This window comes from Pangasianodon hypophthalmus, chromosome 10 (assembly GCF_027358585.1).
Source record: "Pangasianodon hypophthalmus isolate fPanHyp1 chromosome 10, fPanHyp1.pri, whole genome shotgun sequence".
Classification (NCBI taxonomy): Eukaryota; Metazoa; Chordata; class Actinopteri; order Siluriformes; family Pangasiidae; genus Pangasianodon; species Pangasianodon hypophthalmus.
In genome coordinates, this window is record NC_069719.1 from 21,659,429 (window position 1) to 21,675,612 (window position 16,184).

General features: G+C 37.8%; 1 protein-coding gene across 2 annotated transcripts in view; it reads right to left on the reverse strand.

Moving 5' to 3' along the window:
• Positions 1 to 284: 284 nt before the first annotated feature.
• The window catches only part of prkd1 (protein kinase D1), a 47,939-nt gene continuing 32,039 nt past the window's right edge, over positions 285 to 16,184 (reverse strand). For both annotated transcript variants that reach the window (XM_026919986.3, XM_026919985.3), the window contains exons 8-19: positions 15,300 to 15,498; positions 14,986 to 15,109; positions 14,586 to 14,663; positions 13,100 to 13,379; positions 10,788 to 10,840; positions 10,019 to 10,091; positions 9,702 to 9,808; positions 9,059 to 9,220; positions 8,803 to 8,901; positions 7,836 to 8,103; positions 3,975 to 4,060; positions 285 to 1,255 (exon numbers count right to left, since the gene is read on the reverse strand). In XM_026919986.3, the coding sequence (XP_026775787.1) occupies positions 1,037 to 1,255; positions 3,975 to 4,060; positions 7,836 to 8,103; positions 8,803 to 8,901; positions 9,059 to 9,220; positions 9,702 to 9,808; positions 10,019 to 10,091; positions 10,788 to 10,840; positions 13,100 to 13,379; positions 14,586 to 14,663; positions 14,986 to 15,109; positions 15,300 to 15,498 (1,748 nt within the window). In that variant the 3' untranslated portion in view covers positions 285 to 1,036. The remainder of the gene's footprint in view (positions 1,256 to 3,974; positions 4,061 to 7,835; positions 8,104 to 8,802; positions 8,902 to 9,058; positions 9,221 to 9,701; positions 9,809 to 10,018; positions 10,092 to 10,787; positions 10,841 to 13,099; positions 13,380 to 14,585; positions 14,664 to 14,985; positions 15,110 to 15,299; positions 15,499 to 16,184) is intronic.

Sequence of the window (16,184 nt, forward strand, 5' to 3'; positions counted from 1 at the left end):
TTTTACTGAGCGTCTTGGAGAATCTGCCACAGTTCTTCTGGAGACATGGTCACACTTGCTTCTGTTTTTGCAGGTAAAACTTGATTATGTTTTTTTTGTCTGAAAAGTGGCCTATTATGTAATATGTCAATTTCTTTACTTATATAGAAACATTTTTCTGTAATTTTTTTTTCTTGAAAAAGTTTTGTTTGACAATCTAAAATTGTTTTTGTAATAATGCAGATATAATAAAATAAATGTGGAAATCTACAATGTGCACAACATGCAATAAAAACTTTAAATGATCATGTTTCTTGTTTTTTTTATTACAACTGACACAGGAGAAAGCAAGAGAAGAAAAAAACTGCAGGCAGTGTTACTTTTCAAGCTGGTTGACTTGTTGCACAAATCAATTCTCCACATACCCACATACAATGGCCCAGACACACACACACACACACACACACACACACACACACTCATATGCACCCTACAAACCACAGAAGCCCACAAAAGCTGCAAGGACTTTTTCTAATAGTTACACATCCACTAAGGCAACAGTCACCACACCATTGTAGTGCTTTGTGACTTTCACAACTGCAGATTAATTCTTGATGGCTTTATTCATACTGCAGATTAATTCTTGATGGCTTTAGAAATTTCTCTTATCCAGCACAGGTTCTCATAGTTTTACAGTTTTACTTACTTGTAGGGCCATTTTAAAGACATTTTAAAATAAACACTATTTCTCTTTTATTCTGAAAAACAGATGTTTTTGGTTAAGTAGTATTCAATGTATTGTGCTTTGCTCAGTGTAATGTGAATGACAATGTTGAGATTTTTAAAAATGTGCAGGGGAATGGTTATGAATTTAATATGATTTACTTATACTCTTTAGGCACTGAATGTTTGGCAAAATTTACTGTTATCTATAGTGTAATAAAGTACAATATGAATGTGTTAATATGGCAGCAGAGTATAAGTGTGTTGACTTGTGTTGTCCTGAATTGTGCATTTGGCTTTATTTGTGTTGTGTCTTAAAGGGATTGGCAGCAAACTATAGCGCACTGACTCGATCGCTGAGCATGCTCATTATGGCCTCGTCAGACTCCACCTCCTCAGTGACATCAGCATGAGGGTTAATGAGGTGGGCAGGATACTGCAGGCCATTTTGCTCAGCGAAATGCTCCCAGCGCATATCATCACTCTCGTGTGTGATGTATCGCTCCTGCATCTTACACTCTAGATTACGCAGGTCCAGCCACATTTGGTAGTCCTGTCAAAGAAACATATCAGCAAAGCTTATTAGCTGCAACAGGTTTCTCATTATATCTTATTTCCATGCTCTCCATCATTTACACATTCATATGCTAACCATTCATGCCCTCTTAAATAATGAGCAAACCATTAAAATATCTTGCTTGGCTTTTAACACTGAGCAATGTCTGAGAAATTATGACATAGAAAGCTTTGAAAGAGCTATACATGATTATAAAATGTATGAATATTCATCAGAAGCCACACTCATTAGTATGTCTCAGACAATATTCTCAGTTCAGCCCTTGAATTTTGCAAGGATGTCAGAATTTGGCACAAATTCACTGAGGGTCAGGCACAGGTTTTGGTTTACAAAAACAAAAATGCTTACTTATCTTAAAAAAAAAAGCTTATTAAGGGATTTGCTGAAACTAGCTGAATGACAAATGCTTTTTAAATGTAAATGTGAACTCACGTTTCCAATGTTTACATGAAACAACTACGACAATATTCACCTTTTTAGGAGCAGTTGAAGGGAGTAAGTATAAAGTTATAAAGTATAAAGGAGCAATCATTTTTAATACCAAACCTATAGAATGTTTGCTTGATGGAAACATGCAAAATTTTTAAATAATGATGGTCTTGGATAATCCTACATTTTCACAATATGATTATATAACCAAGAGAGTAAAAGAATTATTTTTGAAAACACCTATATTAAGCATAATAAGAGTTTTAAGTATGTGTACAAAGACAGATTTATGGTCCAGTAGAGCCGCTACAGACGTGCACTCTCTGCCTCAGCGGTGTCACACTCATGCTATGCTCCAACAGCAGAAGCAGCTCAGCTGTCAGTTTACTGTTTGTAGTTTCTGCTATGTCGATCAGAATGTGTGTCATTGTGGCTCTTTTCATTTTCTATCTATCTGCCTAGTCACCATACCATTAATCAATCCCACTCATTCTATATCACAAAGCTAAAATTACATCCAAAAAATATCCACTCTGTCATGCAATATACAATATATACAATATACCTTATATACAATATTAAAGGACAGTCCAAGTGAAAATGCTAAGTTGGATTTAATGCTCTACCACTCAATGTTAGCCACCTTATCATTTCCATGTTTACAAATGAAAAAAGCATAAAATCATGCAGATACAGGTCAAGAGCTTCAGTTAATATTCACATCAAACATCAGAATGGGGAAAAGCATAATCTCTGTGACTTTGACTCAGTGACTCAGTGGCATGGTTGTTGGTGGTTTAAGTATTCCAGAAACTGCTGATCTCTTAGGATTTTCTCACTTAAGAGTCTCTAACAGTCTCTAGAGATGGTACAAAAAACAAAAAAACACTGAGTGGCAGTTCTGTGGGGGAAACACCTTGGTGATGAGAAAGGAGAGAGGTGAATGGCCAGACGGGAAGGCTACAGTAACTCAAATACCCACTCTTTACAACTGTCGTGACAGAAAAGCATCTCAGCATGCACAACATGTAGGACCTTGAAGCAGATGAGCTACAACAGCTGAAGCCCACACTGGGTTCCACTCCTGTCTGAGGAATCTGAGGCTACATTGGGCACAGGCTCACCAAAAGAGATGTTTGTCCAGTCTTCAGCTGTCCAGTTTTGTTGAGCCTGTACCCTCAGATTCCTGTCTTTGGATGATGAGCGTATTTAACATTAGCTAGCTCACCTTATAGCAGCTATAAACAGTCATCTCCTCACTTACGCTTAAAGTTGCACATTGTTAAGATCTAAAAAAAACTGCAGATCATTACAGAGAAACAATAAAGTGCAATGTCCTCTGTCCAAAGACTCTTCTGTGTCCATAGGTGCTGTCTAGGGGGCATTGGGTCATTGGCCCTCCAAAACTAAAGCCGGAGGGGCAAAACCCCTCCAATCCTACGCAAACGTGAAATTGGAATGAAAATGAAACGACATTCAGATAGGATTATCCATCATACAAGTCTGTGTGAATGAGTTGTACTATAGAAATATTACTATTGTCAGAGCTGTGCTGTTATAGAAAAAATGCCTTCTGACCAGTCAGATTCGAGAAATCAGCAGTGCTGAGGTATAAATTTATATATATCTACTGATCTATCTATATAACTAGCTAACAAAGAAGCAACATCTATGGCTGGCAGGCTAGCTATCTATAACACGACACAAAATTTAGCTGTACAGTTTGATGGTGAACTTGTTCATAATGTTACTCTATATGAAAAATGATTAATTGTAGATTACCTAAGAAACGTGATACACAAATATTAAATACAGTGCTGCCTAACTGCTCCTATGTCTCTCCTCATCTATCAAACATTTGATTTCCTTGGCATGTGACATCACTAGAGGCAGGCAGTTCATGTCTGCAGCCAGACCCTTCTCGATTTATGAACTATTTAAGTTTGGTTCTGTAATAGACTGAGTTCCCTAGACTGCCATTATAAACAAGTGATTATTCCTATAAATATAATTTTTTTCAAAGCTTTAATACTGTCAATTAACTTATATGTATAGAACTGTTATTATTTTAGTGTTCTGATTAAATTAATCATATTGTTGCTAAACATTATGGCCATACCAGTAAACAAGTAAACAAGATTTATATGCACATAGTCTCACTTTGGTCAGACTGGATTCCGACAAATAGCAGAACGCCAAGCATTATGGTAACTCATATTAACTCTTCTGTGCAGACATGTGCTATGAGACAGGAAACAAGACTGACCTGTAGCCAGGGATGACTGAGGGACTTGTCCACACTGTAGCGCTTCCTCATTTTGACTTGCAGCAGGTTATTAATGAGGTCAATTGCTGGAACAACAAAGCAGGCTGTCAGTGGCCGGGCCATGGTGGGAACGCCTCAGGATTAGGGGCTCGTAGGGATAACGAGCAAAACCAACATTATTAACATTATTTCAGGGGTCACAGAGCTCTGAGAAAACCCAAGAGTCCTTCACCTCGAGGCCTTATCCTGAGGGATTGGTGGGCATTACATGAATAGGCAATGACAAGAACCGAACACGCTCTCACTGACCCCTTCTTTCTTTAACCCCTTCCTCCTGCTCTCCTTTTATTCCTCTTTCCTCCCCCTTCTCACCCTCTATCATTCTATACTCCTGCACTTATTTCAAAGGGTACCAAGATTTAGAGTCTTTGCTATAACAAACATACTATTGTTGGCATTATCAAAAATAGAAAATAGCATATTTATTTATAAAATATTGCAGATTCAAGCAATTCCAATAAGTAACTATTATAATTTGTGGTTTTTTTTTTGCTCTAGGTGGTAGTAGGAAGTACATGCTTTAAAATATCTGTTTATGGCATGACTCATTAATTAATATGATTAATAATAAAGCATTTACATCAATAAATTTAAAAAATGCTGATAAACTGACTGATCAAGTAGATACATTCTGTCAAATATCAGCTGAACTTGCATGGACAGGGGCAACTTCTTTGGCTTATTAAAAAGAAAAAGAAAATCCACAAAGGAACAAAAAGAATAATAGTATCCAAAATCCATTTACACATGTTGTATAGTGAAGTGTGAATGATAGTTAATCTAACAACATTAGATTTTTGATTGACATGCAAGTCTTTTGGGGTCAGTCGAGAGTGATGGAACAAAGAACCCTTGAGAAACCTTTTTTTTTTCTCAAAGAATATATACACTTAAAAATGCAATTATTATTCACACTCTATTCATAACATGGGTCCTATTCAAAGTTTCCTGAGAATAGATTATTCCCTAATAACAAATAAGTTTTCTTCACAGCCAGTGTTTAGTGGTTAAGTCAAATCCAGTCACACTGATGAATTGTCACATAGACTTCAATTAGTTTCTCCTTATTCCAATAACAGAAACACTCAGCATACTGTCACAGCTATACTCTCACACACATAGCATACTGTCACTGTTTGTAACGTGTGTTATGTTATCATTTCTGATTCTGTAAGAAGATGTTTGTGACAAACTTATCCATCAAATCTGTTACATCTATAGACATGGCTAAAAAATCGAGCTAGTGAAATGAATTGTAGCTTATTTTGCCAGTGTATTTTGTCTTTCAATGATGAATATTTGCTTATTATTGCAGTGTTCTTATTTCATCAAAACAGTATTACACTTTTAAACATAATGTCTTAGCTTTCAGACCCCAGTTGTTCATGAAACAAAGTTACATGGGTCAAGATCCTATAACTAAACAATCTGGTTCTAGAATTACTAGAGAGACAAGGAACAACTAACATACACTAACAACATCGCTTAGGTGAAAGTAGCAACATCCATCAGACACTGGATATGTAAGGAATAAAATATGAGGCATGCTGTAAAAATAATGCATTCCTCTTATACCACAGCAATGTGCCCAACATGTTTTTTTTTTATTAAGAGAAGAGTGACACATCATACTTTTCTATTTAATACTGTGGAATATCCATGAAACAAGTTAGTTCCCTTTATCACTTAGGTTATAGTGGCTATAAACAGTTGTTCGCTCACCAGTCTCTCTTCTTTTCTTTCTCTTGTAGGTAATTAGACAAAGAAACCAGAGCTTGTCTTGTTACTGAGAAATGGGAAAGAATAAAGTCCACTAAACGAGTAAATTAATATAGACCTGTATAAACCAATCAGATTCAAGAATTCACCAGAACTAAACAGTATTAGTGCTACATGACAATGAATGTATTGTTAATTAGCGCACTGTTAATGATAATTAGCTGAGATTGGACCAAACCTTAGGGCAGTTCTACAATCCAAGGCAAAATGGGCAGAGTTTCCCTGGGTGGATCTGTGTTTAGATTGGGTTTTCCCTAACTTGTAAGGCTCTTAAGCTAAAAAAAAAAACATCTGCTAAATAAAATAAATAAATGTAGAACTACTCCAGCTTCCCTGGTGAGCCTCTATTAATTTACAGCATGAAGCACTGAGAGTTTACATTACTGCTACCCAGGAAGCTGGGATCACATTGTTTATATAATAAGAGATGTGTTCACAAAGCTTGTTTAGTGAGGTCGGTCTCACATATTTAATTTTCTTCTGCAAGATCCTCTTAAAACTAAGAACTGTTACAGTAAACACAGGATAGTATATTCTGGATTGATTAATCAGTGACTGTACCTGTATAATTTTAAAAGTTAATTGCAGTGACACCTGCATAAGCCTGTACTGTGCAGTCGTAAAGTGTTTAAAATGTTAGATTATCTATGTAACACTTTAATAATGAAGTGGTAAATGGCAGTGTGAATAGGCCTCGAGATTTGCATAACATTAATGTAACTATCAGTGCTTTATGCATTTCATCTTATAAATGTCAGTCTTACTGCTGGAATTCCCTTCTGGGTTGTGGTGCTTGAGAATCACATTTAAAATATTCTCACTAGAATGGAAAGGATTCTCTTCATTATGTTCTGTCCATCTTGGCATCTACACACAATGCTGGACTTTGAAAAGATACAGTGACAGATTTCATGTTCACTTAAGGAGCCATTAATGGTGGTCCAGGGGAGGACCTGGCTACATCTAAAACCTGGGAGAAAAATATGTTTATTCTAGCAGTTCTGATCTTATCTAGTAATGTGAAGCAGGAGATATGGTCTATATACTGTAGTTAGTGGAGATTCAAAAACAAAACTAGGCTAATGTTAAAGAAAGTGCTCATACAAAGCTGTCTAGCTACTCATCATGCTTGGATGTGATCAATCCATCTAGTTCGCTGATGATTGCCTCACAGAAGAGGGGAGTTAGTCAGTTACTCAGTTGGCTTAGCCGGCCAAGTTTATTTACCCCTTTATTTGCATTAATTAGTGTTTTTTTGTGGGTTTAGGCCAAGGCTTTTACGTATACCATTATATACCGAAAAAAAAAACTTGTCATATGCTGAGTTTTTCACATTCACATCGTCATAGCCCTAGTAATGACTATGGTAGATGTGTGCATCAGAACTAGGATCCCATTGGACCCACAGAACTGAACAACAAAAAAAATTGCAGGAGCAGGAGGTTTTTCCGTTCCTGCAGGCGGAAGTGGGTGGTCAGATATGAAGCTCACAGGACAAAGAGTGGCCATGTGTATTAACATAGGAACGTATAGCGCATGCATTTACAGCATTTTAAATTTAACCTCGATAGGGTCGCAGTGTTTTAAATTACTAAATCACTAATAAATTACTAAGTTTATATTTTGGGAAACAGAGCCAACTAAGTTTGTTAGAATATGTCCTGAGCAGGTAGAAACAAAAATAATGACTTTGGAATAACTTTTGGCGGGTTTGGTCAGAATTCCTTTGGAAGCAGGCAGGAGCAGGAATAAAAAAAAACTGTCCCATATACACCTCTAGACCATGAAAGTGACCTACATTTTGCACTCTTTTATTCATATTACTCAGGTTTCTAGGTACGTACAAATGTATATGTGTAGATTCACTTTCTCTCGCAGAAGAAAGCGTCCACTTTTTGGGGGCAGGATTAAAGTGCTAGCTGATGTAAGCACAGTTTCCATTTTGTTGTGGTTGCCTGTCCATTTCTGTTTGATTACAAATACAGAAGAACAAACTGGATCCAGGCCTGACTGTTTACATACCTTCTGAAGTCACCTTCTTCCATGGGTTGGGTGGGTACATGAAGGCAGCATTTTGGATCTGGTCATGGATGTCCTCATCCTCATTGAATGGGAATGTTCCACTGAGGCTGACGTAGATGATGACGCCAACACTCCACATGTCTAGTGAGCGGTTGTAGCCCTTGTTCCTCAGCACCTCAGGTGCCAGGTAGGCCGGCGTGCCCACCACTGAGCGCCTGAAAGACTTCTCGCCAATGATCCGAGCGAACCCGAAATCACACAGTTTTACCTGTGAAAGAGCGATAAGTGTTCGCTGAGTGCTAAGAGCCTGATGCTGGAAGCAGACAGCCCCTTTAACTTGACTGTGGTGCAACAAATAGCATCCATTATTTCTCCCCAACCCCCTTTTCCCACCACAGACACTATAATGAGCAGTTGCCAGAGACAGTGCTAAACTCAAATGAAATTATCATGCAGTTAAAAGCAGTTACAGTACTACTCTCCTGCTGATTCTCCCCTTCACATTTTACATGCACAGAGGAAGGAATGCTCTTTGAGGGCCATCATAGGACCACTGCTGCTGAGCTGAAATCACAGAAAGTGCAAATGACAACTCTTTTAGCTAGTCTGTTTTTGTGTTTTTTGTGCTTGTTCTGGAAAATATTTGTTGTAAATAATGCAAAAGAGATTTGGTTTAGTATTCCTCTGAGATGTTTGCTGGTGCCCAAACACAGTGAGTCATTCGTTCTGCTCGAGTGCTTCCAGAGCAAGCTTCACACGCTAGACGGGTAAAACAATGAGGAGATAATTTAGCAGTCTTTCAGCGCAGAGACGCGGGCACACACTCTGTGTGCCGAACACAGAATAAACTGTAATTATCATCACTTATTGTTATTCTTTTGCTTTTGTAAAAGCAGATTAATTCATGTGTATTTTACAGATTTCTCCCTTTATTTTTTGTATGGTTTTCTGTCAGCATGCTACTCACTTGTGGAAAGGAGTCAGCAGATGCTAGTAAGACATTCTCGGGTTTAAGGTCACAGTGTACGATGTTCTTGAAGTGAAGATGGCGTAGCGCTACAAGGATCTGTCCAAAAAGAAACCTTGGCTTTATTGGGAAGCGTGACACGTTTTTATACTCTCACTGTTACGAGATTTGTGTTTACAACACAATGATGGGACTGTTTACTTGTGTGCATGGTGTCTGACACTGCATTAACTCAGTACGTGTCTGAGAGACTTACCTGTGTCACAAGGAACTTAGTGATGCGCTCTGGCAGCCTCCCTTTCTCACTAGACAGTATCATCTCCAGCATGTCACCATGGAGCTTCTCCATGACGACAAACACACGCTCTGGAGTCTCAAACATGCACTCCAGGTTCACCACCCCAGGGTGGTGAAGGTTCTACAAAATACAAATCTTGGGTTAAAAAATATTACAGTAGCGATTTCCACTGCATATTTCTGTTCTGTATATATTCATAAAGACATTTCTGTTCCACAGGTTCATAGAGACAAAGGCTATTTTACATGCCAGCATATTTTTACATGTTCCACAGTTAAGCACTGTTTGTGTTGTGTTGTTTTATGTGAGGTCTTCCTGCACTGGAGCTGTGAGGCAGCAATGCTACCCGCTTTTGTGCCACCATGCAACACTTACATTTACAATTTACTCATTCGGTAGACGTCTCTATCCAAAGTGATCTACAACTGAGCTGAGCAGATGAGGGTTAAGGGCCTTGCTCAAGGGCAGCTGTGGCAGCCCAAAGCCTTTTAACCACTGAGCCAGCATTGCCTCCTTATTTTCCAATACTCATATTACTCATAAGAGTATATGAGTATGCATATACTTAAATGCTTATATGTAAATGTATGTGTTTATCCACCTGCAGGATGGCAACCTCATTGCGCAGCTGACTCTCTTGTTTAGTGGGGAAGCGCAGTTTGTCTATAATCTTGATTGCCACGTCTCTCCCTGTTTTTCTGTGCTTTCCTGCAGTATACAAACCATAAGAACAAAACTATTTGGTACAAATGAGGTCTTATGCATTATTTTTAATTAATTGATTATATCAACATAAACAGAGAGACATCTTAAGGATACTGCACTCATTTGCAATGCTCTCAACATATTATGTGTTATTGTATGTCCTATTTATGTATCAACAAACAGAATGCTACAGAGTAAATACAGTTTAATTACCGCCATAGACAATGCCAAATTGCCCAGATCCAAGAACTTCATCAGGGAATATCTGATAAACTGTGCTAATGTCCTATAAGAGAAGGAAATAAACATGCAAACATGACTGTCAAATAAATTACATCAACGCTTTCCCTTCAGAACAAATGCTTTATTCCCTCTACTACATCTAATCTGGTCTGTAAATTATGTCCAGTTACAGTGTCTGAATTAAGAACAAATATTACTTGCATTGCACTAGGTCTCTGCCAGAGAAGCGTGGGTAACTATGGCAATCCCACGGCCACACGGGTGATCAAAATAAGCTCCAGCAGAGGTATTGAGTGTTTATATTGCACTGAAACTCAAGGCTACAGCTATTGGCAAGCCAACAGTTTCCTCCAGCACACAGAAATACAGTTCAGAGAGAGAGTTTTAAAACATGACATTCATCCAACCCTTTTCATATTTTGCAGCATAAAATATATCTGCGTTGGAGGACTGATAACTCATGCTAGTCCTTTACACATAAATGATGCCTGTTATATTATATTTAGAGTAAACACTTCCTGCTGTGATTTGTTTATAAGAGCTACATGGCACATTCAGTCCAGTCCAGGCACATTCAGTCAACAGACCAGAGCTGTTCTATGATTTATTCTTTTATTAATTAAACCAATCTTAAAGTTTCTTTTATTCTACTTAAAAAACTATTATTATTTTACCGTTCATGTTCAACAGTCATGATCAGTATGGGATATGGAACTAACAGAAGAAAAATCATGCCTACCACATTCTCCTGAACCTGACAGTTAGACACAGAGATGCTGATGGAGACATCTTCTGTTGATAAAGAAAACAAAGACAGTTATATTCCTGAAGACCAACGTCCACGCGCATGTTACTTTTAAAATAACACTTCCATACAGGTGTCTGTATATGGTGATGTACTTCCATTCCTGTTTGGTTTTAGTCGGCACTGTAGATAATAACTCATTTATAACTAGGAGTATAGATTTGCTCAATCAATCAATTTATGTATTCTCTGTTGCAGATTAATCACTGTATTAAAATAGTTTACACTAAATTTCTTCCTATTCCTTTTCATATTCAAGGTGGTACACAGGGTTCTGTTACTCTTTAGAAATAAGACATTTATAGATTATGATACACTATATTACCAAAAGTATTCGGTCACCTGCCTTGACTCACATATGAACTTAAGTGCCATCCCATTCCTAACCCATAGGGTTCAGTATGATGTCGGTCCACCTTTTGCAGCTATTACAGCTTCAACTCTTCTGGGAAGGCTGTCCACAAGGTTGAGGAGTGTGTTTATAGGAATTTTTGACCATTCTTCTAAAAGCGCATTGGTGAGGTCACACACTGATGTTGGTCGAGAAGGCCTGGCTCTCAGTCTCCGCTCTAATTCATCCCAAAGGTGTTCTATCGGGTTCAGGTCAGGACTCTGTGCAGGCCAGTCAAGTTCATCCACACCAGACTCTGTCATCCATGTCTTTATGGACCTTGCTTTGTGCACTGGTGCACAGTCATGTTGGAAGAGAAAGGGGCCCGCTCCAAACTGTTCCCACAAGGTTGGGAGCATGGAATTGTCCAAAATGTTTTGGTATCCTGAAGCATTCAAAGTTCCTTTCACTGGAACTAAGGGGCCAAGCCCAACTCCTGAAAAACAACCCCACACCATAATTCCTCCTCCACCAAATTTCACACTCGGCACAATGCAGTCCGAAATGTACCGTTCTCCTGGCAACCTCCAAACCCAGACTCGTCCATCAGATTGCCAGATGGAAAAGCGTGATTCATCACTCCAGAGAACGCGTCTCCACTGCTCTAGAGTCCAGTGGGGGCGTGCTTTACACCACTGCATCCGACGCTTTGCATTGCACTTGGTGATGTGTGGCTTGGATGCAGCTGCTCGGCCATGGAAACCCATTCCATGAAGCTCTCTGCGTACTGTACTAGGGCTAATCTGAAGGTCACATGAAGTTTGGAGCTCTGTAGCAATTGACTGTGAAGAAAGTCGACGACCTCTTTGCACTATGCGCTTCAGCATCCGCTGACCCCTCTCCGTCAGTTTACGTGGCCTACCACTTCGTGGCTGAGTTGCTGTTGTTCCCAAACTCTTCCATTTTGTTATGATAAATCTGACAGTTGACTGTGGAATATTTAGGAGCGAGGAAATTTCACGACTGGATTTGTTGCACAGGTGGCATCCTATGACAGTTCCACGCTGGAATTCACTGAGCTCCTGAGAGTGGCCCATTCTTTCACAAATGTTTGTAAAAACAGTCTGCATGCCTAAGTGCTTGATTTTATACACCTGTGGCCAGGCCAAGTGATGAGGACACCTGATTCTGATCATTTGGATGGGTGACCGAATACTTTTGGTAATACAGTGTATGTCTCAACATGATCCTTATTTATTAACTAGCATCAAAACACCATTGATAAATAAGATAATAATTCTTCAGGTCTAACTGAGATCATCTTAGCAAGTTCATTTTTGTTTTTGTTTTGCTATCATAAATTGTAGCTGTTCTATTTTGTCAATATGTCACTGAAAGTTAATTTTCAAGCATCTGTACATAATCAAGCCAAACATTTATTGCTGCCTTTGTTCTTTGAGCATATTTTGTGCATTGTCAGTGTTAGCCATTAAAAAGTATGAATAAAAAAGCTACAGCTTATATTATAGGCCAACATGCTTTTAAAAACTATCAGGGTGAAATTAACACTAATTTTACATTCTACTGACCCATTAGTTAATTATTTAGTTCAGCCCACTAAAAACACATTATAGTTAATGCTTGATCTCAAGTTCAGACCCAACTCTCCGTGCACATGGAATAAACTCCAGAGGAGCTTGAAAATTGATTCATTTATTACAAAGGGCCTTTTTAAAGATATAATTGTGGAGCTAATTGTGTGTGATTAACAATGTATTGCAATATATTATCTGAAATGTATTACATACAATACACATTCCCACGGTGAGCTTCCTAAAATTTAAATGAGTTGAAATGAAATATAAAGGGTTTGTAATATAATAAGTCCAAATGCATTTCAGAGTAATGATCATACTGTGGTAGCTGTGTCGGCTGCTGTGAGCTGTGCCCTTGGAAATAACAGGCATGAGGGCATGCTGGATGGCCGTTTGCCACATGTGAGCCACATCCTGGCCGGTTCCACTGATCAGCACGCTGCCGTGGAACAGAGAGTAGTCTTCCTGAGACAGGTTCTCCCCTACATAATACACTAGAGTGGCGGTGGCAATCTCAAAGCAGTGAGGATTGGCACCTTCAGGAAGCAAGCTGAAGTTCTGAGCAGGCTCCAGGGACAGAACCTCAGATAAGGGGATTTCCTGCAGAACAAAATGAAACATTAAACTAGAGATTGGAAGAGAGATATTGTGCAATATCATAGGAAATATCACCCTGGATATAAAGAAGCGCATTACAATATTACGTCTGTTAAAGGAAAAATCCACCCTGAATAACTTGCACATTAATCTTTATAATTAAAAAATGTGATCTTCAGTGGCGTCCTAGATTTATTTTGTAATGAAAGTCTGAGATGACTTTTTAAATCTTTTTTCATTGACATGTTGGTCTAGTTCACTTTGATCTCCCTTTTCATTTGTCTGTCCAGCTCTCTCACCTCTTCATCTGTACATTCTCCTCAAACAAATCAGCTTCCAAAGCATCACCTTTCATGCTAATATCACCATCAACTGCATCAAGATCGTCATCTCATTTCTTCCTACTCCTTTTCATATTCAACTAAGTAATTCAAATGGAAGGTGTTACACAGGGTCCTGTTACTCTTTTGAAATAAGACATTTATGGATTATGATATGTCTCAACATGATCCTTGTTTATTAACTAGAATCAAAATACAATTGATAGATAACAATAATTGAGATAATCTTTGCAAGGTTGCTTTTGTTTTGCTATCATAACTTATAAGCCCTTCTATTTTGTCAACCATGTCACTGAAAGTTAATTTTCAAGCGTCTGTACATAACCAAGCCAAACATTTATAGCTGCCTTTGTTCTGTAAACATATTTTGTGCATTGTCAGTGTTAGCCTTGCTACTTGCACAGAGATTAAATTGTCAACCAATGTACAAGATGTTAACAAGTTTATATAATCATAGTTTATCAAATGCCATTTCAGTTTTTGCATTTGACAGAGAGAAAGTGTAGTTTGTCATGTTTCATACAAAGAATGAATTAAAAAGCTACAGCTTATATTATAGGCTTACATGCTTTAAAACATAACAATGTCCCTCTGTGACATTGGCGCGGCACACAACAGCTAACTTCTCAAAGGAATAACGAAATTACAGCAACAACATATTTAGCACGAGAATCACTAAGCATTTCACAAATATTTCAAAAATAAACATATACATTGGGCTTTGTCTTTAATTCTGATTCAACAAAGCACTCGTTCTGAAGGGAATTTCATTCTGTACAAATTACATATAGATAATGTTATGAATGTTATCAAAGATAGTTGATTATCATATAATTGATATATTTATTGACTGATTGATTGGACTCACCTTATAATATTTGCTCCCAGTATCATTCTGGAACAGAGTAATGCACTTGCTATCCAGTCGCCAGTAATGCCTCTTACGCTAGTGTAAAATCAAACAGAGAAATGGTGGAATTACGCTGATGTAAAATGGAAGAATTTGTGTCACTACATTTGTGGCAAAATGTCCTCTTTAATGAAGAAGTAAAGGGATATAGCAGTGTTTTTACATACTTTTGACATTTATTTCATTTCAAGCTCTTTTTGAAGCATAGTCTATTCCTAACACAAGAAAACTGTTCTTAACCACAAGTAAAAATAGTTCAATATCCCTTTAATGTTTTTAATCATGTAGTAACAGCCGCTTTTATTTATGGATATCTAAGAGCTTCGAATTTAAAGACACTAAGGGCCAGATTTCTCACCAGTGTGTCCTTGCTAGTGAAGTGCACAAGCCATCCCTCCTTCATGACATTGCTGTTTTTCCTCTTGATGTGCTTCACTGACTGGACCACTCGCATGAGAGGGATATTGCTGCTGGTGCATGGACTTTAAAACACATTGAAACAAAGAATGTCTGTGCTCTGCATCTTTCTTGGCGAACACAGCATAACCTAATGTTCCTGCCACTAACCCCAACTGTCTGTATTTAATTTATTTCTGTGTGTCAAAAAGAGGCAATGAGAGGCTCATAATGTAAGGTATTATTAGAGTATGTTTATGCTATGGGGAGGAGTACCTGATGATTCTGTTGGATTCATCAGGATCTGGATCATGAAAATCTCCGAGTTCACAGTGGCCTACATCCAGCAGGGCTGAAGAGTCTGCAACCAGGGATTCCTCCAGGTCATCTATGATGGGACTGTTTCTCTCGCTATCATGGTCATCACAGCCTTCTGCCATCAACACATCCAACTCAGCTCCAGGACTCAACAGGTCTAGCAGAGAAGAGAAGAGAAGAGCAGAGCAGAGCAGAGCAGAGAAGAGAAGAGAAGAGAAGAGAAGAGAAGAGAGACAATAAATAAACAAATAGACAATAACAAAGCATTGATACCTGACACCATTTATGGAGACTCCTTCCATAAATGTTAAATAAAAATGTTAAATTGTCTCATTACAAAAAAATATAAAATCATCTCATTACAGAAAACTTCACTATATCAACTATTAAATGTTATTCTTTGTTAAACAGCAGCACATTTTTAATTTGTTTATTATTAGGTTATAAGTCCCTATGAATTACCTATTACTATACAAACTACAACATATTAGAACAAGCACATTAATATAAACCTGTAATTTGAATTACAGCCAGAACTACTGTCTGTTCACGAATTTGATTGGTCAGAACAACACCTTCTGATCAATCAGATTTGATAATTCAACAGTGCTGTGGTATAAATGCATTTAAATTAGCTTAGATGTAAAGGTTTAACAGCATCAATGACCTTTCACAAATACAAACACTCCCCTAAATAAAAGTAATCTGTATTTGTAATAATATGCAATTAATATACAATTATTAAATTTGTGAATTATTGTTATTATTGAATTAAAACAATAAATGTATTAATATGAAATGTACATGAAAATGGTATCTTATTTGACAAACAATATAATGCTT